At 49.5% G+C, this 25,405-nt stretch overlaps 2 protein-coding genes across 2 annotated transcripts in view; one reads left to right on the forward strand and one right to left on the reverse strand.

Annotated features, from left to right (window-relative positions):
* ARMH1 (armadillo like helical domain containing 1) overlaps positions 1 to 1,677 on the reverse strand; it is a 54,556-nt gene extending 52,879 nt beyond the window's left edge. Inside the window, exon 1 of the mRNA XM_032303737.1 lies at positions 1,559 to 1,677. The gene's annotated coding sequence lies outside the window, so the exon portion shown is untranslated. The remainder of the gene's footprint in view (positions 1 to 1,558) is intronic.
* TMEM53 (transmembrane protein 53) lies at positions 1,671 to 24,521 on the forward strand. Its single transcript, XM_032302018.1, has 3 exons — positions 1,671 to 1,947; positions 17,974 to 18,095; positions 22,990 to 24,521. Exons 1-3 carry the CDS (start codon positions 1,671 to 1,673, stop codon positions 23,641 to 23,643), a joined length of 1,053 nt encoding a protein of 350 aa, XP_032157909.1. The 3' UTR covers positions 23,644 to 24,521.
* Positions 24,522 to 25,405: the final 884 nt, after the last annotated feature.

Genomic DNA, 25,405 nt, shown 5'->3' on the forward strand with positions numbered 1-25,405 from the left:
CTTCTATTCTTACTCCTATTTATACTTTCTGGGAAACCCAACAAATCCATCCACTGGTGTGGCTGATGTCTATAAGGCACTACAGACCACGTTTCTATTTCCAGTTTAGGTTTATCTTGCAAGCACCAATCAGGCATATTCCAACCTCTTGGGACACTTCCACTTGGATGTGTCCCACTTGTTATCACAGACTCATCAGACCCAGTACTTACCCTCTCCTAAAAACCCTGCTACCTCTTCTTTCTGTTTGCTCAATACAGGAATTTAGAAGTCATTCTTCATTTCTCCTACTTGCCCCACCAGGCACCCCATCCAGTTTTTTTTTAGCTCATAAGTATCTAAGGAATCCATCTCCGCCTCTTCATTCCTGCTACCTCTCCATTCCTTAGGCCACCATAACCTTTCCCCATTACTGAAACAACTTCCTAACTAGTCTCCTTCCTTCTCCCAATCCCCAATCCATTCTTTCCATTGATCCCTCTAAAATGCAAATCTTGGGGCGCCTGGGTGGCTCAGTGGGTTAAAGCCTCTGCCTTCGGCTCAGGTCATGATCCCAGAGTCCTGGGATCGAGCCCCACATCGGGCTCTCTGCTCAGCAGGGAGCCTGCTTCCTCCTCTCTCTCTGCCTGCTTGTGATCTTTGTCTGTCAAATAAATAAATAAAATCTTTAAAAAAAAATAAATAAAATGCAAATCTGATCATTATTCCTTTGCTTAAAGTACTTCAATGACTCTCCATTGTCCTTAGGATAAAGTCTGAGCTCTTGTGCTCACAGGTATAAAATACACTGGAAAATTTTTATCATCTACCCATAAGCTCAAAGCTGACTTGACATCAAGGACCCTCCAGGATTGGAGATTGTCAAGCGGAGTTTGACACCAAAGACCCTCCAAGATCCTAACTGTTCTTCCGAGTTTACTCTCACATTAGTATCTCCACTGGCCAGAAGATGCTCAAAATTTCTGGCACTCATCTCTCAGTTTCCCCTCGTTGAGCTCCTGCAAGGAGTCCTTTGTCCTCCATATCCCCACGAGTCTTTCAAGGCCCAGCTCAAGACATATCCCCTTAGGGTCTATTCTTCTGTAGTATTTATCCCTCACACAGAGTTGGTTCATGTATGGTTTCTCTCCCTCTCCTTTTAAGACTTACGGAAGTCAAGACCAAAAGCGTAATCTTCACTAGAGCTCACCTACATAATAGGAGCTAAGTAAATATTTGTTAAAAACATAGATAAATTCAAGAAAACTGTACTCTCTAGCCCTTTTATGTCCCCAACGGACAGAACATTTTGAAGACACCACTCCCCTGCCTACCACTCACCCCACCGCCAAAATATTCCTCAACCCACTGGATGGAGGATGGGCTGGCACGCGTCCCCTAGGCCGTTTTGTACGGTTTTCTACCTCCAGCCCTCGGAGCTGCGTCTGGTAAAGGACGGTAGAGGTAGGAGATGGCGTAAACCAAAGGGCACTGCCGTCCACCCCGTAGATAAGACAAGGCGGGGAAGGGAGACCTTCCTATTTCCAGAACACCGCAAATCTCCCGCAGACCCTCCTACCTACACGGGAGGGTGGGAACTCTTCCCGAGAGGCGTCCCGGTTGACCAATACCTGACCCAGATCACGCGAGTCAGCCAATGGCTGTGAAGCACGGCTGGAACGGGGCGGGGAATGGTTGCTAGGGCCGAGCTGTGGGGTGGCGCGAGAGGCTCGGAGAGAGACTCGGCGGTTGCTAAGCCGGGAGGTCACAGAGCGCGGCTCAGCGATTGGGCAGCGACGGGGGAGGGGGGTGGTGATTGGGCGGCGCCCAGGAGGCTCCCGGGTGAGGCGCGGGCGCGCGAGCGGGAGTTCCGGCGGAGGCCCGTGCTGAAGGCCGGCGCCTTCACCATGGCCTCGGCTGAGCTGGACTACACCATCGAGATCCCGGATCAGCCCTGCTGGAGCCAGGGTATGGAACAAGGGTCGGGTCCCATCTTGGGGAGGTAACCTGACGAGTCTCTGGGTCGCAAGCACAGCTGTGACTCCGCCCCTTTCGGAGCCCCGCCCTCTCGCGACCCGCCCCCTCACGGGGTCCTGCAGGTCCTAGGCTTGGTCGGGCCCACAGAGTCCCGCCCCGCACAAGCCCCGCCCCGGAGTGGTCTCGGCGTCCGAGTCCCGCCCCTTCCCTGCGGCCTCGGCTGTTGGGGGCTTTTTCTGTCTTCTAGGTGGCAGTTCTCAGGTCCGTGCCTTCGTTTCTCCCCTCGAAACTGAAGGCTGCCGAGGGCAGGGGCTGTCCTTCCTTTGTTTGGGGTCAGGCTTCCCACTTACAGCCTCTCGTCAGCGGTTGTGGCTGGGGGACCCACCCACATTATTTTCCACCCACTGTTTTCCCGGGGGTCCTTGCAGAAGCCCGGGACACGGGACTCATCCCTCCCACTTTCCTTGGCAGTGGTGAACCAAGCAGTCTCTGCCGTCAGGTTGAAGTCGGTTCAGATCCCCTCTTTAGTAGCTAGATGACCTCTGGCAGTTTCCTCATCTGCAAAACGAGGCTACCCATAGTAACCCCCTTTCCAGGGCTGTTGGTTGCACAACTGAGGTAGTTTGTGTGACGGACCCAGCATAGTGCCTGGCATGGAATAAGTATAGTTCTTAGCGTTCCTCCTCCCTGGAGTCGTATCATTAAAGAGCAGTGTGTAGGAGGCTCCACAAAATGAGTAGCCTGTAGAGCAGGCCTGGGTCCCTGTAGTGAGAGTTGGATTGCAGGCCCAGAGAACGGAAAGTTTGGCGCTGACTGGGAATTTTGATAGAGGAGGCTTGAGGTACTCATCCCAACATGTCCCTCCCTCCTTTGGTCCACACGGCCTTTTCGCCCTCCAGTCTCACTGCCAACTTCTTGTATGGCTGCTGGCGATCTTCCTTAATGTAGAGGTTTACTCTTATCACGCTCTGCCTAAAGCCCTTCAGTGGCTCCTTAGGGCCCTCAGGATAAATCAAATTCAGGTTCCTTAAGGGGGCATTCAAAGTCCTTTGCACTTTAGCAGCTCCTGCTTACCTCTTTGATCACGGTGTCCTTCCACTGTTCAATTTGAGTTTTACGTTCTGGCAACCCGAACTGTTTGTGATTCTCCACACACTTCTTGCTTCTCTGCCTCTACTCCTGCTGTTTCCTCTTGCCTGGAATGCCCTTTCCCCTCTGCTGTGTCACACTGTCCCCTTGTCCTTGTCCAGTTCATCATTGAAGGCTTAGCTCAGATGTTTCCTCCTTCAGGAGAGCCTCCCCAGCCCCTTCCCATAGCATCTTGTATTATTGGTTGGGGTCTAGGAGGAGAGGGCAGCCCGTAGGCTTCCACAGGACAGATGGCCCTAGCTCCTTAGGGCTCCGTATGGTGGTAGAGGGCTTTTGGGCTTATGGGTGTTAAAATACTTTTCAGAAGTTTGGCATCAGGAGAGATGAAGCCAGTTAATATTCTTTTTTTTTTTTTTTTTTTTTAAGATTTTATTTATTTGACAGAGAGAGAGATCACAAGTAGGCAGAGAGGCAGGCAGAGGTGGGGGGGAGAAGCAGGCTCCCCGCTGAGCAGAGAGCCCAATTCGGGGCTTGATCCCAGGACCCTGAGACCGTGACCTGAGCCGAAGGCAGAGGCTTAACCCACTGAGCCACCCACTGCCCCGCCAGTTAATATTCTTGCCTGTGGAGAGCCACCAGCTGCAAAGGGCTGGAGCTACCCTCTTTGTGGCTAGGAGGGCAGATGTGGTCTCTCAGCCCACGTGAGCAGCCTGGTGGTCTTGGTTTGCCTCACTTCTATCTCCTACTGGTTTTAGGGCTTTGACAAGTTGTTGAACCTTCCTGGGCCTCAGATTCCTCCATAACAGTGCCTCTTTCATGGGATTGTGAGGGTTTCCGAGACAGTGACTGGGTGTGTGTGCCTGGCATATCGGTGTATCTCCTCTTCTTGTGGGTCCCCTCACTGCATCAGGAGGTGGGGTCCTAGACTTGGAAGAAACCTCAGGGGGCCATTTAGTCCTACTAGCATGGGGGTATTCTGTTGCTTCCAGACCCTTCCCTGACAGGATGCTTCCTCCCAAACATCCTGGCCTGCCGGAGGTAACTGGGATTGTTAGAAAGCACTTCCCTTTCTTGAGCAACTATAGGCCTTCCTGTCATTTCTGTTTTCAGTTCAGTATTTGGTGTGTCCTGGCCGCAGGTTAGTTGCTGGTGCCTGAGAAGTGACTCACGCACAGGCTCCATTCAGGGAGCTGTGGTTTTCAGGAGGTGGGAGGATGTTTAAGCAGGTGGTTTCACAATGATGTGGTAATTGCAGGACGAGAAGGTCGGGGTGGGTGCAACACAGCAAGGTAATCTCTCTTCCTCTCTCTTCAGGAGGTCAGCTCATTCCTTCCTCACATCTCTGTTCTCCAAGAAGAATACCTCTAGGGCGGTCAGCTGTCCTTCCTCCGATGTGGTTCTAAGGACGTCCTCCATCTGATTACTTCTCTGGATCAGCTTTAGTTCATCATGTCTTTCCCTCTCAAAGCGCATGGTCCAGAGCTGGGCTGGGGGTTGTAGCCCCCCTCAGCAGGAGATAACAGCACTGTGATCCCCTGAATCTCTTTCCCATCTGCAGAGAGCTCCCTCCAGGCTGACATGGTTTCACATGGGGGTAGCCTAGGGGGATCTTGGAGACTGTCTTTCTTTTGCATTTGCTGTTTAATGGTATAGAAGTATGTAGGGCAGTCATGTTTGGTTTCTGGAATTTCTCTCCCCCACATTTGAACATGAAAACTGCGATGCCCAGCACTGCTGTGAGCTGACAGGCGAGCAGCTGCTGCTGGCATATCGTTACGTAGAAGGCAGCTGCGGATCTAGGGTTGTTCAGAGCCCACGCTGGGCAGCCCTGGATCCTTCTGCTGGGAATCCCACCAGCCAGTATCCGTGACTGCCCATGCCAGGAGAGTAGTCTGTCTACTCCTTTGCTGAAGCTGATCCCTTGACCTGGAATCTCCCTGCATCCTTCTTCCTGACCAGTGAGTGATCCCTGTCCCCTCGTAATACTCTGTTCCCATCTCATTTTCTTGGGGAAGATTCTATTCTCTTGGCTCCCATAGCAAGGATCCCTGTGGTAGTGCTTTTGATGGTTTTGCTCACTGTTGCTAGGGCCTGGCAAGGATGAGGTGCCAAAGGACCTGAATGGAGTCACTTGGCAGCTCTGTAGGCCTGAGCCAGAGATGCTCTGACATCCCAGGCTGAGGCTAAGCTGTCCCTTCTCCCAGCCAGAGATTGGTTAGCCAAGTGCTGCCCCAGGCCCCTCTTTGGCTTGCTGGCAGCCCAGTAGGCCTTCTTAACAGCATTATATTGCTCTCATGCTTAGTAAACATTTTCAGAAATAACTGATTCACAGAGTCCGGATAAGGGGCCTAACCTTTGAGTACAAGGAAGGCCTTTGGTGGTCACAAAGAGGAGAAGTGGCAGGTTTATTGTGAGCCCAGGTTTTATTGTGAACCTGCTCTTCTGCTAAGCACTTGCGAGAAAAAAGAAAAAAAAAAGAGTGGGGGCCAAAAAAAGAAAAGGCCACTTAACCTTCAGGAAGCTTTCACTGGCCTCTGGGAAATAGTTTTGAGTGGTTTTGAACACCATGCTGGGCCCCAGTTGTTACTGTGGGCTTCTGGAGAAGAGTGGCCCACTGGACCTAGAGCTTCATAGGGCTGATGGGTAGATGGTGAGCAAAGAAAATGCACAGGTAGGGGCACTGGGGGAGGACTGAGGTGGTCCCACAGAGCTGTCACACCAGAGAGGCCTCAGAGGCCCAGGTGAAGAGTAAGTTGGGACTTCATCCTCTCCTTGCCTGTGGGCCCCCCTTTTTTTTAAAAAACAGGAGTTTAATTTACAGGCATACCTTGTTTTATTGTGCTTTGCATTATTATACTTCGCAGATGTGGGGTTTTTGTTTGTTTGTTTGTTTTTGTTTTTGACAGATCGAAGATTTGTGGTAACCTTGCATCAAGCAAGTCTATGGGTGCCATTTTTCCAACAGCATTTGCTCACTTCATGTTTCTGTGTCATATTTTGGTAATTCTCATAATATTTCAGACTTTTCCATTATGATTATATTTTTTTATGGTGATCTGTGATCAGTGACCTTTGATGTTACTATTGGCCTTGTTTGGGGGCACCATGAACCCCACCTGTGTAAGACAGTGAACTTAACCAATGATTGTTGTGTGTGTTCTTTTTTTTTTTTTTTAAAGATTTTATTTATTTATCAGAGAGAGAGAGGGGGAGAGAGCGAGCACAGATAGACAGAATGGCAGGCAGAGGGAGAAGCAGGCTCCCCTCTGAGCAAGGAGCCCGATGTGGGACTTGATCCCAGGACGCTGGGATCATGACCTGAGCGAAGGCAGCTGCTTAACCAACTGAGCCACCCAGGCATCCCTGTTGTGTGTGTTCTAACTGTTCCACTGACTGGCCATTCCATCGTTTCTCTCCCTCTTCTGGGGCCTCCCTATTCCCTGAGAACACAGTATTGAAATTAGGACAGTTCATAACCCTATAGTGGCTTCTAAGTGTTCAAGTGAAAGGAAGAATCATGAGTCTCTCACTTTAAATCAAAAGCTGGAAATGAGTAAGCTTATTAAAGAAGGACCGTGAAAAGCCGAGAGGTCCTATTGAACCAAATGGCCAAGTTGCGAAGGCAAAGGAAAAGTTCTTGAAGGAAATCAAAAGTGCCCCTCCAGTGAACATACGAATGTTAAGAAAACAATCTTACTGCTGATGCAGAAAAAGTTTTAGTGGTCTGGATAGAAGATCAAACATTCCCTTAAGCCAGAGCCTAAATCCAGAGCAAGGCCCTCCCTCTCTTCAATCCTCTGAAGGCCAAGAGGGAAGGAAGATGCAAAAGAAAAGCTGGAAGCTGGCAGAGATGGGTTCTTGAGGTTGGAGGAAAGAAGCCATCTCCATAGCATAAAAGTGTAATGTGAAGCAGCAAGTTATGATGTAGAAACCAGAAGACTTGGCTATGATCTTTCGAAGGTGGCTGCACTAAACAACAGATTTTCAATATAGAAGAAACAGTCTTGTGTTGAAAGAAGCAGCAATGTAGGACTTTCATAGCTAGAGAGGAGAAGTCAATGCCTGGCCTCAAAGCTTCTAAGGATAGGCTGACTCTTTTGCTAGAAGCTAAGGCAGCTGGTGACTCTTTAAGTTGAAGGCAATGCTCCTGTACCATTCCTAAAATTCTAAGGCCCTTCAGAATTATGATAAGTCTACTCTGCCTGTGCTTTCTGAATTGAACAGCAAAGCCTGGATGCCAGCACATCTGTTTCCAACATGGTTTACTGAATAGTTGAAGCCCACTGTTGAGGACTTCTACTCAGAAGAAAAGATACTTTTCAAGATATTAGTGTTCATTGACAATGTATCTTCATCATCCTTGGTCACCCAAGGGCTCTGATGGAGGTATATGATAAGATTAATGCTGTTTTCATGACTGATAGCACAATATCTATTCTGCAGCCCATAGATCAAGGAGTAATTTCAACTTAAGTCCTGTTGCTTAAGAAATAGATTTCTTGAGGCTAGAGCTGCCACAGAGTGATTCCTCTGGTGGACCCAGGCAAAGTAAACCAAAAACATTCTGGAAAGGATTCACCATTCTAGACGCCATTAAGAATATTTGTGATTCATGGGAAGAGGTCAAAATACTATCATGAGCAGGACTTCGGAAGAAGGTGGTTCCAGCCCTCACGGGTGACTGACCGGCTGAGCACTTGAGCGGAGGAAGTGACCGCAGATGGGGTGGAAAGAGCAAGAGAACGAGAGTCAGAAGAGGCGCCTGAAGGAGCGGCTGAAGTGCGGCCTTGTCTTGAGAAAACCTGAACAGGTGAGGAGTTACAGCTGATGGAGGAGCAAAGACAGTGGTTTCTGGAGATGGAACCTGCTCCCAGTGAAGACGCTTTGAAGATTGTGGAGATGACAGTAAAGGATTTAGGACACTCTGTAAACTCAGTTGCTGAAGCGGCTTTAGGGTTGGAGAGGACTGAGTCCCCATCTTGAAAGAAGTTCTGCTCTGGGTAAAATGCTATCAAACAGCATCACGTGCTACAGGGAAATCGTTTCCGAAAGGAAGAACCAATCAGTGCAGCAAACTTCCTTGTTGTCTTATTTTAAGAAACCACCACAGCCACCCCAGCCTTCAGCGCCCACCACCCTGACTGGTCAGCAGCCATCAACAGCGAGGCCAGACCCTCCACAGCGAAAAGATTAGGACTCGCTGAAAACTCAGATGGTGATTGGCATTTTTTAGCAATAAAGCATTTTTTTTTAAAAGATTTTACTTATTTATTTGACAGAGAGAATAGGCAGGGAAGCAGGCAGAGAGAGGGGGAAGCAGGCTCCCTGCCGAGCAGAGAGCCCGATGCAGGGCTCAATCCCAGGACCCTGAGATCATGACCTGAGCTGAAGGCAGAGGCTTAGCCCACTGAGCCACCCAGGTGCCCCAGCAATAAAGTATTTTTAAAGATTTTATTTTTAAATTTTTTTAAACTAAACTCTACACCCAGTGTGGGGCTTGAACTCACAACCCTGAGATCAGGGGTCCCATGCTATACTGACTGAGCCAGCCAGTCACCCCAGCAATAAAGTGTTTTTAGATTAAGGTATGTACATTGTTTTTTTAGACAATGCAAGTACATACTTCATAGACCCTGGTATAATGAAAACAACGTTTATATGCACTGGGAAACCAAAAAATTTGTTTGACTCACTTTATTGTGATATTTGCTTTTTGGGGGTAGTTTGGGAACAAGCCCACATATCTCCAAGGTAAGCCTATATTTTTTGGAGTCACAGACTCTTTCGCACATTAACGGAAACCCTTTCTAATTTGTCTGCTCTATACCAGGTGCCGTCTATGCTCTGGATTTGAGGTCCAAACCTGGTGGACTCTTTCCAGGCCTCTTTTCTCTGAGCTCGTGGGGGTCTCTCTTGCCCTTCCTCTGTTGACCGTGTCCTCACATGCCAGGCCTGCCAGGAGCACCTCTCATGATTTTATTAATGGCATCACAATTCCTTGTGAAGGAGGGAAAGGTCTTACTCTGTTTTACATATGAGGACCAGAAACTCCAGGGAGCTGAGGTGTCTTACCCCAAATTACCCCAGATTTCAACTCGAGTTCCACTCCTCAGCTAGTGCGTGCGGATTCCTGTTGCCCTTAGGAAGTGTTGCTTGACCATAGTTCCATTTCTAGGACACAATTAAGGACACACACAAAGAAAGAGGTGTTCAACAGAGTCCTTTTATAATAGCAAAAATTGGAAACATCATGTCCAATAATGGGAGATTGGTCACCACAAATTATGAAATATTCTACGGTCGCTCTGTAGCCACTAAAAAGAGTGATGTAGAAATATATAAGCTGACAGGGAAAGAGGTTCACAATATATTGCTAAATGGAAGAAAGCAGATTACAAAACAGTGGGATTCCAATTTTATTAGACATTCATTTTCTCCTTTTCTGCAGTACGCACGTGCTGCTCGTGAAGGTATAATAGTATCTGGGGCTCATTGAACTCTTTTCTTTGTGCCAGGTACCATGCTAAGCCCTCGACAGACATTATCTTATTTAATCTACATATTAATAGCCCCATTTTAAAGAAAGATTTTATTTATTTATTTGATACAGAGAGAGAGACAGAGAGAGGAGAAATATAAATAGGGGGAGTGGGAGAGGGAGAAACAGACTCCCCGCTGAGCAGGGAGCCCGATGTTGGGGTCAGTCCCAGGATCCTGAGATCATGACCTGAGCCAAAGGCAGTTGTTTAACAACTGAGCCACCCAGGCGCCCCTTAAGAGCCCCATTTTACAGATAAGGAAATTGAAGTTTAAGGAGCTTGCTCAAGGTCTGGTTCATAATTATTCGTGGCAGAGCCAGAGATTTGGACACAGATAAGGTTTTGTTTTATTTTTATCTTTTGTAAAGTTCTAATTTTAATTCCAGTTAACATACAGTGTTCTGTTACTAGTTTCAGATGTACAGTATAGGGATTTGACACTTCCATAGAGCACCCAGGGCTCATCATGACCAGTGCGCTCCTCAGTCCCCATCATCTGTTTCACCCATCCCGTGCCCCACCCTCTGGCGAGCATCAACTTTTTCTCTATCCTTAAGAGTCTGTTTCTTGGTTTGTCTCTCTCTCTTGAATTCAGATATGGTTTTATAAAGTATGTACTGTGCTACTTTCCTAGGCTCTTATTTCAAAGGTAAAAAAAAATTATAAATAAATTAACTTAAATATAAATATATAAATATAGGAACTGTTGAGCACCCGACTGGCTCAGTCAGTAGAATATGTGATTCTTGATCTTGGAGTTGTGAATTCGAGCCCATGTTGGGGGTAGAGTTTACTTAAAGAAAAAATAAATACCGGACGTAGGTACGTGAGATTCTATAAAGTTTTGCTGGGGAGTAGAGGACACTGAGGATCCTTTTATTCTTTGCATTTTAAAAAGAAAACATAGGTTCTTTGCATTTTCATTCTGACTTACAGATAAAAAGCATGTATGGTGCTGTATACCCTTATTCCTTGTCAGCCTTTCCTTTGTCTTCTCTACATGCCCCTGGGATATACACAATCTAATCTATGCGTTAGTTTTATGACTTGAACTGTTGTACAATATGTGTATCTGTAATTCTTCTGTTATTGGTGTCAGTATTGTTTTGTTGAGAAATCCTAGAGGACAGGGAGACTGTGAGATTAAATTGTTTTGTGGGTGCTCAACAATCACCAGGGATGAAAAGAATACTTCTGCCTTACCAAGGGGCTAAAATAATATTTTAACTCTCGCTGCAAAAGTGATAAAATGTTGATTTTAGAAAGTGGGTGAAAAAAAAAATCATGAAAAAACAATTGCCTGTAGTCCCAGAAATAATTGCTATTAGTATTTGATGTGTTTTTCTCTATGCATAAATATATATGTGTGTGTGTATACGTGAATATATATGTACCTATAAATATATATGTATATATTTTTAAAGATTTTATTTGTTTATTTGACAGAGGTCACAAGTAGGCAGAGAGGCAGGCAGAGCAGGGCGGGGAGCAGGCTCCCCACTGAGCAGAGAGCCTGATATGGGGCTCGATCCCAGAACCCTGGGATCGTGACCTGAACTGAAGGCAGAGGCTGTAACCCACTGAGCCACCCAGGCGCCCAGCACCTATAAATAAATAAATAAATAAATAAACACACACACACACACACACACACACACACACACACACACACACACATATTCTGTTGTATATGCTGCTTTTCAACGTGCTTTTTCACTTAATGTATTACTAATTTTTTAAAAGATTTTAAAGTAATCTCTGTAGCCACCATGGGACTTGAACTTAAAACATTGAGCATGAGGTCAGGAATTGCATGCTCTACAGACCGAGTGAGCCAGGCAACCCTATTATTAATTTTTAAAAATAATAGCATTATTGAACTATAATTCATATACCATAAAACTCACCCTTTTAAGCTTGTATTGTTTTTTAGTATATTCACAGAATTGTGCAACTGTCACCAGTAACTCCAGAACAGTCTCCCTCACCTCAGAAGAAACCGTATACCCATTAGTAGTCACGCCCCACCCCCCTTTAGCTCCTTGTAACCACTACTCAATTCCTCTGTGGATCTACCTATTTTGGACATTTTATATAAATAGAATCATGTGATATATAGTCTTTTGTGGCTGGCTTCTTCTACTTAACATAGATTTTCTTTTTTTTTTTTTTTTTTAAAGATTTTATTTATTTATTTATTTGACAGACAGAGATCACAAGTAGGCAGAGAGGCAGGCAGAGAGAGAGATCGGGGAAGCAGGCTCCCTGCTGAGCGGAGAGCCCGATGTAGGGCTCCATCCCAGGACCCTGGGATCATGACCTGAGCTGAAGGCAGAGGCTTTAACCCACTGAGCCACCCAGGTGTCCCCGTCATTGCTTTTTTTAATGACCAAATAGTATTTCATGGTATGGCTGTACCATATTACTGATAGGCATTTGGATTGTTCCTACTTGGTGGCTCTTATGAATATCTGTGGCTCTGAACATTTGTGTTCAGGTTTTTGTGTGGACACATGCTTTCACTTCTCTTAGGTGTGTGTTTACCCAGTAATAGAAGTGCTGAGTCCTGTGTTTTTTTTTCTTTTTTTTTTTTTAGATTTTATGTATTTATTTGTTAGAGAGAGAGAGATAAAGATAGAAGCACAAGCAGTGGGGGGATTCCTGGGTGGCTCAGTTGGTTGAGCCGCTGCCTTCAGCTCAGGTCATGATCCCAGGGTCCTGGGATCAAGTCCCACATCTGGCTCCCTGCTCAGGGGGGAGCCTGCGTCTCTCTCTGCCTCTGCGTGCCCCTCTGCCTGCTTGTGTTCTCTCTCTCTCTCTCTCTGACAAATAAATAAAAAAAAAAGAAAAAAAAAAAAGAAGCACAAGCAGGGGGAGCAGCAGGCAGAGGGAGAAGCAGGCTCCCTGCTGAGCAGGGAGCCTGATTCGGAACTCCATCCAGGGACTTGGGATCATGCCCTGGGCTGAAAGCAGATGCTTCATTGACTGAGCCATCCAGGCGTCTTGGGTCCTGTGGTAACTTGATGGTTAATTTTTTTCTTAGGAACTGCTGAACTGCTTTCTAAATGTACCTTTTTGTGTTCTCACCCATAGTGTATAAGGGTCTGATCTCTCCACGCCCTCATCAACACTTGTTACTACCTGACTTTTTGATTATAGCCATCCTCATGGGTATAACATGGGACCTCACTGCAGTTTTCATCTTCATTTCCTTAAGGACTGTGATGTTGAACATCTTTTCATGTGCTCATTGATCATTCGTCTCTTTTCTTTGGAGAAATGTGTATTCACATCATTTGCCCATCTTAATTGGGTTGTCTTTTTATTGTTGAATTGTGAGAAGTTTTTGGTATATGCCAGATACAGACCCCCTATCAGATATATTATTTACAAATATCTCCTCCCATTCTGGGGGTTGTTCCTTTCACTTTTTTTTTTTTTTTTTTTTTTTTTTTTTTTTTTTTTTTTTTTTTTTTTTTAAAGGTTTTATTTATTTGACAGAGAGAAATCACAAGTAGATGGAGAGGCAGGCAGAGAGAGAGAGAGAGGGAAGCAGGCTCTCCACTTGAGCAGAGAGCCCGATGCGGGACTCGATCCCAGGACTCTGAGATCATGACCTGAGCCGAAGGCAGCGGCTTAACCCACTGAGCCACCCAGGCGCCCTCCTTTCACTTTTTTGATGGTGTCCTCTGAAGTACAAATATTTTGAATTTTGACAAAGTCCCAATTTATCTTTTTTTTTTTTCTTTTAGTCCTTGAACTTTTGGTCATGTCCAAGAAACCTTTGCTTAATGCCAGGCCACAAAGATTTTCTCCTGTGTTTTCTTTGAAGGGTTTTATTAAAGGTTTTAGCTCTTACGTGTGTGTCTCTAGTTTGCTTCATGTATTATCAAATATTTCCATATGACTAAACATTTTTCTTTTCTTAGAATTGCTATGTCGGGGCACCTGGGTGGCTCAGTGGGTTAAGCCGCTGCCTTCAGCTCAGGTCATGATCCCAGGGTCCTGGGATCGAGCCCCGCATCGGGCTCTCTGCTCAGCAGGGAGCCTGCTTCCTCCTCTCTCTCTGCCTGCCTCTCTGCCTGCTTGTGATCTCTCTCTGTTAAATAAATAAATAAAAAATCTAAAAAAAAAAAAAAAGAATTGCTATGTCAAAGATGGCATGCTTTTGAGATTTTTGATCCATGTTCCAAAACTACTCTTGTCCCTGTCCTTTCCCCCCATCTTCCTGCCTGTCTTCCGCTGTTGGGGTTCAGACCTTTGCCTTCCCTGGCCTTGGGGGAGGCTTCCTGGAAGTGAACAGTGAGCCAACTCAGCAGGTGGAGCGGGCATTAGCCAGGCATAAACATGGAGTGGCGGCACACTGGGCTGGGGAGTGAGGAGCACGTGCGAGGTCCTGGAGATGGGAGCAGGGTGGCTATGGGAGCGGGGTGGCGTCGGGGTCCAGAGAGATGGATGCTGGCTCTGCCACTTCCTGGCTGCATGTTCTTGGGGAGAGTGGCTTACTCTCTCTGTGTTTTAGTTTTCTCATCTGTGAAATGGGAACAGTAGTACCTAATTCCTAGGATGGTTTAGGACCCAATGAGGAAGCATATATGGGGGCTCTGGCCGTGTGGGGGGGGTGTCCCTGAGGAGGAGGAGGAAGCGAAAGAGGTCAGAGTGGATCTGTTGATGGGCAAAGACAGCTATGTGTACACATTTGGAGCTTAGGTGGTAGAGACTTGGTTCAGCCTGGGGGCTTGGGTTTTGTTACCCAGGGTGCCGGCTGGGGCAGTGGTTACAAGCTGGTCTCGAGACCACTTGGTTTGGGATTCCAGTTTCACTGGTTATTAGTTGTGTGACCTTGAGCCAGTTATCTGTTATCTCTGTGCCTTAAGTTGTTCATCAGCAAAATGAGAATAATCACAGTACATTGTTCATGGGATCATTGTAAAGTTTGGTGAATTGACACACAAAGGGCTCAGAACAGTGCTCGAGGCGAAACGCTCTTGTCCCTGTTACCGTCGCTGTTTTTCTTGGTGATGGGGAAGGAGGGGGAGAAAAGAGCGGGAAGGAGATGTGGACTTCAAGAGGTTTGTGGTGGCTTAGGAAGTGGATTTGATTGCCTGCACTGAGTCGTGGGAAGTCCTGGAACGTAAATGAGAGGTAGAGCCAGAGCCCAAGTCTTGTCCCCAAGGGGCAGCAGCCGGAGGCCCTGAGATGTCAGCCACGGGAGGGAACCAGGTGATCTGGTCAGTGGAATAAGCACAGAAAGAACAGGGGCTTTTATAAGAGGATGGAGGAATCGTGATCTGGATGTGGCAATAAATAACAGTGGCCATAACAATTACTTGTATTACTCTGGAAAGGGCAGTGGGTATCAAGAAGAATGCTAGCCCTTTGTCCTTGGATCCGTCCTTCTCTTGGCAGCCCCAGGTTCATTCCAGCACATTTCTCCTGCGTGCCTGAATGGGCCAGCTAAGGGCTGGGCACTGGGGATGGAGTGACAAACATGCCACGCTCAGCGCCTGCCTTCACAGAGCCTGCTGGCTAAAGGGAGAGACAGACATTAAATCATCCTACAAGTCATTAATCAATCCAGATTGGATCCTGCCACTTCCCCAATTCCAGAATTGTCCTTTGCTCTTGGAATAAAATCCCAACTCCTACGCATGGCTTGAAAGACCCTGCAGGATGGGACCCCAGTGCCACTCTCAGGAGCTCTCGAAACCATTGTCGCTCCTCTCCCTGGCTTTGAGCCCCCAGGACTACTTGCTGGGCCTTACACCAACCCCAGCATCTCCAGAGCCTCCTGCTCCCACCCATGGCCTCTCTCCACCTGGTGTGTTTGTTCTGGGCCTCCAGGGTAGCCAGCACGTGTGTCTTCCTCTGGGGGGCCTTCCCAGTCGCCAGTACTCTCAGCCTCGTTGCCAGAGCATCTTGGACTTTCCGGGTTATAGCACTTGAAATCTAGAATCAGAGCGGGCAGCACGGCTCCGGTGGGAGGATGAGGGCTGAAGTTAGGAATGAGTAGAGAGAGTGGGGCCCCGGGATGAGATTGTGTGGGGGTAATGGGAGATTTCCAAGGGCAGGAAGAGCAGCTGCGGCTCAGGGGCCGCCTCGAGTGCCTGGCTTGAATGGAGGAACGTGTTCCCGCCCATGATGAGCAGTACGGAAAGGCTGGGCTCTGGGAGTGGGCGTTGTGTTCAGGGTGTCCATACTCCGAGAGTTTCTTCGTGGAAATGCCTCTCTGGGGAAGAGTCATTCCTCCCTGAGTTGGTGAAACCTGGGCACCTGTAAAACCTGGTGGAGCAGAAGGGAGTTTCATGTCCAGGGGCAGGTCAGAGGGTCTGCAGAAGCTGTTCAAACCTTCCCCAACCAGAATGCACCATCATGGCCCATTGCAGGCTGACCTTAACTTAAGGAGGCCGCCAGGGGGTGTGGTGTCCCTTGGCTGCCTTTTCTGGGTTGGAGATAAATGCTGAAGCCTTTTGCTGTGTCTTGGTGGTGGCCCAGGAGGGGACCACTGTAGGCTGGGGGAGGGGAGACTGTGCTCAGTCATGGGCACGGAGGTCAGAGAGCCTCCCTGGGGCAGGTCTCAGGAATCGATTTCCTGGATCTCAGAGGTTCAAAGGCAGATCCAAGTGGGTGGCTGTTGATGGCTACCCCTGAGGCTGCTGCAGCCCAAGCTTCAGGGGCAGTCATCCTGAGCAGGGTGGGCTAGGGCCCAGGGAGGCCTAGACGCCTTTCTGCCAGAAGGGCCAGGACAGCGGAAGAGCTGCCCTAGCAGGGGATGGGGACACCAAGCCGGGAAAGGTGGTGCAAATGTTTGGAGTGGCCTGAGTTAGATCTGTGGGACCGTCTCCCTCCCCCTGGGGCCAGGCAGGCATCAGGGGAGCCTGGGAGTGCTGGCACTGAGGAGCATGGGCAGCTCCTGCTCCAGGCTGAGTTGCAACCCAGCCTGGGTTGCCCCTGGGGGCAGGCCGTTAATCTCTGAAGGCCAGAGTCACCACTGCTGGAGAGCAGGAACATTGAACTTTTCAATCATGTTAATTTCCACAGGAAATTGTTGTCTTCCTTTTGTCCAAAGGTTAGTGATTTATATTTACCATCCTCTTAACTAGCCTTGAAATTTACTGTTGCCAGGTCACCACCAGCATCCATAAATCTCAAGGTGGCCGCTGAGCAGAGACAAGGGGCTTGGTACTGGGAAGGGCACACCCTGGCCCTTGTGGGAGGGCAGATAACTAGGAGTGGACAGTCCTGGCACTGAAGTCCCCCTGAGTGCGTGGGTCCTTACTTGGCAGGGGAAATGAGATGAGGTTTGACCAAACAAGGCTGCAGGGAAGCTTCTAGGAAAGTAGCCATGGAGGAAGCAGCTGGCTTGTGCCTTGGCACATCACTGAAGGAGACATTGCTTCTAGTTGGGGACAGTGCCGGTGGCACAGAACATCTTAAGTGGGTTAGTTAGGATGGGAAGCAGGGGCCAGATTCCCAGCTGTACACTTCCTGGATGACCTTAGGCCAGTAACTTAACCACTCTGTGCCCCAGTGTTGTCATCTTCAGTAATATTCCTTGCAGTGTTGTTATGAGTGTTAAGTCTTGGCAAATATTGGCAATGATTATTCTCAGGCAGGAGAGGGCAGGTGGTTTAATGTGGTCCCTCAGAGTCTGTCTGCTCTACCTCCCTGTTGGCACTGTCCCATCCTTTTCTCCTTTTAAGATCTCCTTCTTTTAACTGCTTGTGAAATTAGAATAGGGCTGGCAAACTTTTTCTGTAAAGGGCCATAAGTATTTTAGGCTTTGCGAACCGTAGGGTCCCTGTTGCCATGACTCATCTCTGCTGTTTTAACATGAAAGCAGCTACACACAGGAAGTAAATGAATGAGCATGGCTGTGTTCCAATAAAACTTTCTTGTAGACGATCAAACTTAAATTTCATATAACTTTCATGTGTCACAAAATATTAGTTCTTTTGATTTTTTTTAACCATTTAAAAATATAAAAACCATTATTCTTTTTAGTGTGCGGTTCATACAAAACTAGAGCATGGGCCACATTTGGCCCATGGCTTGTAGTTTGCTGACCTCTGGATTAGAAAGTGACATTGCATGGAGGAAGTTCTCACTTTTCTCGCCTGGGCTATGTCTTTAAGTTATGAAAGAAAGGTGCCCTCATGTGGGTTTTTCCAGTGACCCTGCATTGCCTCCTGAGAGGCCTAAATGCCACTTGAGGCGGGATAGAGGAGGGAGCCCTGTGGGGACCCGAGGCGCACGCACTGGCAGGTTATGCCAAGGTCTGGCATCCGTTGCTTCCCTGCCTGCAGCTAGATTGGCTCTGGATTGGCCAGTCATCCTCACCCCGTGTGCCACCACTAGTGCTGACGGTCCCCTCATGTCTCTGTTTCAGAGAACAGCCCCAACCGAAGCGGGAAGGAGGCGGGGATGCGACAGCCTTTGGTGATTCTCTTGGGCTGGGGTGGCTGTACGGACAAGAACCTTGCCAAGTACAGCGCCATCTACCACAAAAGGGTGAGTACTGCAGGCTTGTGGACACCGCGCCCCGGGGAGCATTGCCACCTGTGGCCTCTCTGAGCTCAGGGGCTGCAGCGACTGCTGAGCACCAATGTGACAGGCCTGGTACAGAGAACAGCCTGTGAGGAAGGTGCTGGGGTTATGGGGACTGTGGCAGGATTATCCCTCCTTTGCTGCCAGCTCTGTGGCCGGGTCTATCTCCTTCAGCCCCCTGACCTGCTTCCTCTTCCTTCCTCCCCAAACTCCTCGGTGGGCAGCCTAGCCCCGATGTGCTCCCAGCTGTGGAGTCGGCCCAGACCTCAAGTCTGTTGTTGCCCAGATGGGCAGCAAGAGCCTGGGCTGAGAGTGCGGGGCACAGTGAGTACCCCCAGGATATTCTCCATTTTCTGACCAGGTGAGTTTCTGTCTTGGGGTTGACATGGCACCTTCACATTCCCGTGGCAGGAGAGCCTCTTGGAAAAGAGATTCAGGCTGGAGGTCTTTTGGCTTCTTAGGCTACCCCAAGAGTTGGATGTAGAGCTTACGGCAATTGGAGAGAGCCCTAGGAGGGCCTGGTTATATTTTGGAAGCCTCTTTTACATCTGTGGCTTCTGGCCTGGCCCTGCCCTCCTCAGCAGAGAGACGCCAGTGGGGACAGCCCTCGTTGCCACCTGGAAGCCCGGGGCCGAGGAGGAGTGGGGATCTCCAGTGGTCAGCCAGTGCCCCCAGCCCCTTGCCTCAGTCTCCCTCCACTGACCACCATCTGCACTGGGCCTGAATGGGGTGTGGCCCTAGAGTGGGAGAAGGGTTGGGGGCAAAATGTTGTTCTGAGCTTGAGGCTTTCCCCCAGCCAACAAGGCTGGTCCTTTGGTGTCGCCTTTTATGAATGGCCTTGCGTTGGGCATACTTCTAAATTCCACTCACTGGGCCAGGCTTGTTTGTCTGCTTCGCCATTGGACTAAGATCCCTGAGGGCAGGTGGAAGAATAGGAATAGGTGAGTGTGGCCAGAACAGAGAAGGAAGGAAAGGGCAAATGTCAAGAGAGGAGGGGGGCCTTGGGGGAGGGTGTGGGGCTAGATTTCAAGGAAGGCAGCAGGGTTGAGTTGGCAGGGCTGGCAGAGGGCTCCTCTGGGAAAGGAAGGGGTTCAGGACAGCATGCGTGTGGAGAAAAAAATGTTCCAACTCCAAACTCCTGATACTAGATTATTTAAAAGAAAGTAAAAATACCAGATCTACCACCTAGAGATGACCTCTCTTTACTCATTCGTGCTCATCCTTTCAGCTTTTCTCTGTGTGTAACTTTTCTTTACCTAACAAGATCTATTGAATATACTTAAAAAAAAAAAAAAGATTTTATTTATTCATTTATTTATTTATTTATTTATTTATTTATTTGACAGAGACAGACACAGCGAGAGAGAGGGAGCACAGGAAAGGGGAGGGGCAGAGGGATAAGCAGGCTCCCTGTGGAACTGAGCAGCTGAGCAGGGAGCTGGATTATGGGGCTTAATCCCAGGACCCTGGGATCATGACCTAAGCCGAAGGCAGACGCTTAATGACTGAGCCACCCAGGTGCCCCATTTACTTTTTTTAAGAAGATTTTATTTATTTGTGAGAGAGAGAGAGCACAGGCAGGGGGAGAATGGCAGAGGGAGAAGAAGGCTCCCTGCTGAGCAAGAAGCATGATGTGGGACTTGATCCCAGGACCCCAGGATCGTGATCTGAGTCAAATGCAGACACCTAACCGACTGAGACATCCAAGCATTCCAATTTTTCAAAATACTGTTTTGCATCATGCTTTTTCTCAGATCCTGATCTCAACCTTGCTTAATCTGTTTTCTTCTCCTTGAGTTCGCAGTCCATATTCAGATGCTCTACAGTCCCCAAAATGTCCTTTATAGCTGATTTGCCCAAACTAGGATCCAATCTAGATTACCCATTGGTTCTAGTTACTTTGTTCCTTAAGGCTCTTTTTATTTATTTATTTTTTTAAGATTTATATTTAAGTTGTCTCTACACCCAGCATGGGGCTAGCAGAGAATATATCCAGGAGTGTGTGATCCCGAATCATGCTAGAAGGAAAGTATGATGGGTGCTAAGAGGTGTTGTGTGATTTGGCCAGTTTGGGAGAGCACGGGTGACCTTGGTGAGAACAGGGCAGGGAAGTTAGTAGGAGGGGACCAGGTGAAGAGGGCAGGTATCAAAGATTGTCTTGGAAGGTGGCGAGAGCGTGGGATAGAGTTAGAGGAGAACACAGTATAATGGCAGAGACTTCTTAAAAAATAATTTTATTTGAGAGACAGTGTGCCTGTGGGGGGTGGAGGGGGAAGGGGCAGAGGGAGAGGAGGGCGAGTCTTAAGCAGACTCCCTGCTGAGTGCAGAGCTCTAGTTGTGAGGCTGTGTTTCGGGACCTTGAGATCACAACCTGAGCCAAAACCAAGAGTCGGATGCTTAACCGACTGTGCCATCTGGGTGCCCTGAGGCTTTAAAAAATTTTTTTTAAATGATATTGGTTTGTCAGGAATTGAGAGAGATAGAGGAGGAGACTGAAAATACAGGAGAGGGAGGCAAAGACCCACTGCGGGTTCCAGTGTGCCCAGAGATGGAGATCCGCTTGGCTGGGGGGTGGGGGAGAAACTGGGATGTGACCTGCAGAGACTTCTAGGAGCATCTGACTGGGGAGGTGGCAGCAGAGATGTGGGCACCTGGGAAATCTCAACATGAGGCCCAGACCTGCGGGCACAGGGAAGCTGGGTACACATGTGCCCTTCCCTGTGAGTGCTGGGGCCGCAGAGGGTATGTTCCGCATGTGCCCTCATAGGTGACGCGGGGTTGGAGGGCACACACCGTGTTATATCCTCATAGATGGCGTGTTGACAGGAATTGCTGTTTATGTCTCCATGTGAATGCTCCCGGTCAAGAGTGTGTATGTGTGTGTGTGTGTGTGTGTATTCTTGAAGAGAGTGTAGCATGTCACTGTTTACCTGCCAGTGGTATGTGGGTATGTGTGCACGTGGGTGTGTCTTGCCGGCTGTGGCTTTGTTGTGTACTTACATATGGTGTGGCGGGTGCACGAGTGAGTGGTGGGTGCCACATGCCTCTGTGTCCGTGGGATACGAAATGGGTGGGCTTTTGCTGGGTTCTTGGAGTTGTGTGTGCGGCCGTGTGATGTGGGAGTGTGTTTGCATTTGTGGGAAATGCTGTGTCTTGGTTGGGGAGGGTTGGGGCGAAGATCTTTCAAGTCCCACTGGGAAGTATGAACAGAGCATTTTATTAACTCTCCCCAGATCCTGACTGGCCAGGTGGCATCACTGGCCCCTCTGCAGAGTCTGGGGAGGGGGGCTTCGGCACGCCAGGGCCCCAGTGAGAATAGTGCCAGGAGGAGTTGGGGACAGGTGTCAGACTGGAGTCAGGGACAGGGGTGCAGTGAGGGGGCTGACGGCAGGGTTATGTCAGCTGACCATTTGGTTTCACTCTGCGTCACTCAAGGCTGTTCTCATTATTACTCCTGCCGCCACTGATGGCTGCTGCTGTTGGTTGACTTTGTGCAGGGTGCTGTATGGGGCACTTGAGGTGTGTGTTTTCATTTGGTCTTCACCATAGCCCACAAGGTGGACGTTATTCCAGTTTACAGTTGGAAGGTACAGGCCCAGGATGGTGACGCAATTTGCTTTTCGCCCCTACTGTTAACAGTGGTGCCAGGAATCAAAGCCAGACCTGTGTGACCCCAGAGCCCGCCTAACTCAGATTCCGCTGATAGAGGGCCCTCTATCTCTTGAGCAGGAGAGTGAGAGGGGATTAGATTAGCATTCAGGCAATGGCATTGGCTGCCTTTTCTTTTTTTTTTTTTAATAAACATATAATGTATTTTTATCCCCAGGGGTACAGGTCTGTGAATCACCAGATTTACACACTTCACAGCACTCACCATAGCACATACCCTCCCCAATGTCCATAACCCCACCCCCCCTCCCAACCCTCCTTCCCTCAGCAACCCTCAGTTTGTTTTGTGAGATTAAGAGTCACTTATGGTAAAAAAAAAAAAAAAAGTCACTTACGGTTTGTCTCCCTCCCAATCCCATCTTGTTTCATTTATTCTTCTCCTATCCCTTTAACCCCCCCATATTGCATCTCCACTTCCTCATATCAGGGAGATCATATGATAGTTGTCTTTCTCCGATTGACTTATTTTGGCTGCCTTTTCTAACTGACATAGGAGAGGATCTGTCTGGAAATTTTGAGGCATGCTTGACCCAGGCATGAAGGGGTACATGAAATTGGCTCAGATTTTAGAATTTGAGGAATAACAGTGTTTATCATATTTGGAATTTCAAGGCGAGTGGGAGGAGCGATCCCAGGCCTTAGAACCAGAGAAATTGGGGTGCCAGGCCCCTGGGCCAGAGAGCACTTGATGTGGGTCCAGCTCACGAGTGGCCTCTGGTGGTCAAGGCTGGGGCATGCAGGCTGCATCTCTGGTGTCGGATTTTATGGGGGCAGCTCCTTGTGCCTGGGAGGGTGGGGATGGCGCAGAGCAGAGTCACTGCAGCCAGGTATGGCCAAGCAGTAAGGCCTTAAATATGCCAGAGTTGAGCAGATGAGGTGCAAGGGGGAAGGTGGGAGAGAGACAGGGCACGGGCCAGAGATGGCTCCCGGCCTTACAGACCGTGCCAGGCTGAGTGGCTGTGGCCAGCATGAAGTGATTATTCCGCAACTGGGCCTCGAGTTTACCTTGCACTCTGGAAGGCCCCAGTGTCTGTGAGCGGTGAGCTGGTGCTTGGAGCACCCGTAGGCTTATGGGCCGCCGGCAGTCAGAGCTGCGGGACATCTCTGACCCTAGCTTGGACTCCTCCCTCCCCCACCCACAACCTACCCCTATCCCTGAGGACCGACCTGGCCTCTCTCCTCTCCCCAGGGCTGCATCGTGATCAGATACACAGCCCCATGGCACATGGTCTTCTTCTCCGAGTCCCTGGGCATCCCTTCACTTCGTGTTTTGGCCCAGAAGCTGCTTGAGCTCCTCTTTGATTACGAGGTGGAGAAGGAGCCCCTGCTCTTCCATGTCTTCAGCAATGCCGGCGTCATGCTCTACCGATATGTGCTGGAGCTCCTGCAGACCCATCGGCGCTTCTGCCACCTGCGTGTGGTGGGCACCATCTTTGACAGCGGCCCTGGTGACAGCAACCTGCTGGGGGCTCTTCGGGCCCTGGCGGCCGTCCTGGAGCACCGGCCTGCTGTGCTGCGCCTGCTGCTCCTGGCAGCCTTCGCCCTGGTGGCAGTCCTGTTCCACGTCCTGCTCGCCCCCCTCACAGCCCTCTTCCATACCCACTTCTATGACAGGCTACTTGATGCGGCCTCTCGCTGGCCTGAGCTTTACCTCTACTCCAGGGCCGACGAGGTGGTCCTGGCCAGGGACGTGGAACGCATGGTGGAGGCACGCCTGGCGCACCAGGTCCTCGTGCGCTCCGTGGACTTTGTGTCATCTGCACATGTCAGCCACCTCCGTGATTACCCTACTTACTACACCAGCCTCTGCGTAGACTTCATGCGCAGCTGTGTCCACTGCTGAGCTCCTTGCCCCACTCACCCAACTCCTCTCTGCTCCAGAAATAAACGCCCCACACCTCCCCACAACCTCTGTCCGTGGGTGGCGGGGTCCTCTCCTGCTTCAGCTTCATGACAGCCCTTTGGGACTCTGTGGTCCCACGAGGAGAGAACTCCCACTGAATCCCAGCAGCCTCTGCCCCAGGAATGGTTTCTCCCAGGATCCTAGGGGTGGGAGTGCCTGGACAGGTTTCCGTGGGAATCTTGCCCTGGCTGTGTTTGGACAGGCATGGGTCAGGCTGTGGATGCCTGGAGCTCTTAGGCCAGGTAGGGCCTACAGAGTGGGGAAGGTGGGGCTGTTGAGGAGTCCCAGCTTTGATCCTTAACTTCTTGAAAGGCAGGTGAGCTTTGAGTAGTGGTGCCAGAGGACAGGGTCAGGCTGGTGCAGGGGACTAGGATTTCTGCTCCCAAGCCCCACAGCATGACGCGCCATCCACATAGACCCCACTTGGTAGTTGATGTAGAGAGACTTCTCTCACCTCACCGCTGGAGAGAGGGGAGCTGAGGACGTGCAGGTGGTAGGCCTGCCGGGGTCCTCAACGCTTTGCTGGGAAGATATTGGTCCAGGAAGGCTGCAGGGTGTCTGACAGGCAGCTGGAGTGAGGAGTAGGAAGACAGTGGTGCCATATAGGACCTGGGACAAGCTAAGTTGGTAGCCCTGGAGACCAGGGCCGGGGCGAGGACTCCTTCATCTCCTTGAGAGACTTACTTGGATCATCTCCAGGCTGGAGAGGTGGCTTCAGCCCGAGTTCTCTACCTTCTCCTGTTCTTTAAGTCCCTATTGCACAATGCTGGCACATAGTAGGTATTCAATAAACATGCTGACTGAATGAGCTCACTGTGACATTCAAGGGACTTGGGTGGGGGACAGGGATGGGCTTTGTAAGTTTGACAGGCAGTGAAGGAGATGGCTGGCCAGGCTCAGGGTGGGAGCTGACGCTTGATATTCTCAGGACTGACAGCCCCTCTGGCTCCAGAGCCCAGCTCAGTCTGCATCTTGGCCGCCCTCTGTAATCTCTTGGGACCATGGCCACTGATCCTCTATGCTGTGTGGTTGCATTCCTAGCCACGGCCAACAGGTGGCAGTGCTGCCTGGGCCATAAGACCAAGCTTAAGGATACCACAGCTGAGTAGGCTTCAGGCCCTCACTCAGGGTTAATGTGGCCTATTAGAGAGCATATGCGGCCCCCCCCCCCCCCCCCCCCCCGGTTGAGAGTAACCAGCGATCAGTGACCTTTGGACTCCAAGGCAAAGAGAGGGGAGAGTTGAGACCTGAAAGGAGCCAGCCTGATGGGACTGGGCATTACCCATTTTTCTGAAACCTTAGCCATTGCTGGGGCTGCTCTGTTCTGGCAGGCTGCATACATTCTCTAGAACCTTGGGCCCTAAGATTCTTGGACTCAGGATATTCGGTGCCATCAAGCTGGGCCTGGGGCTCGGTAGGGCCTTCCCTGAGCTCCAAACAGGTTGTGTCAGCAGAGTGCAGAAGGCAGGAGCGACAGGCTGGACCCTATTCTGTAGTACACAACAAATCCCCCCACCTTAGACGTCGGTGCGTCTAAGGTGGGGGGATTTGGAAAGATGGAGGATGGGCCTGGTGCATGACTCTGTGTAAAGGCCTGGACTCACCTGCAGCTTTAAGCACCTGCCTGAGCACCCAGGATGCAGATTACTACCTGGCAGCAGGCAGCTCTGGGGATGACGATTTGATAAAATGCCATCTTCAG

The sequence above is a fragment of the Mustela erminea genome, chromosome 10, assembly GCF_009829155.1.
Source record: "Mustela erminea isolate mMusErm1 chromosome 10, mMusErm1.Pri, whole genome shotgun sequence".
Taxonomy (NCBI): Eukaryota; Metazoa; Chordata; class Mammalia; order Carnivora; family Mustelidae; genus Mustela; species Mustela erminea.

Bases quoted from the DNA above. Each gene is read 5' to 3' on its own strand.
- TMEM53 (XM_032302018.1), top strand. From the start codon at position 1,671: ATGGTTGCTAGGGCCGAGCTGTGGGGTGGCGCGAGAGGCTCGGAGAGA. The intron at 1,948-17,973 runs GTATGGAACAAG...TCTCTGTTTCAG, and splicing joins TCAGCCCTGCTGGAGCCAGG to AGAACAGCCCCAACCGAAGC. The intron at 18,096-22,989 runs GTGAGTACTGCA...TCCTCTCCCCAG, and splicing joins GCGCCATCTACCACAAAAGG to GGCTGCATCGTGATCAGATA.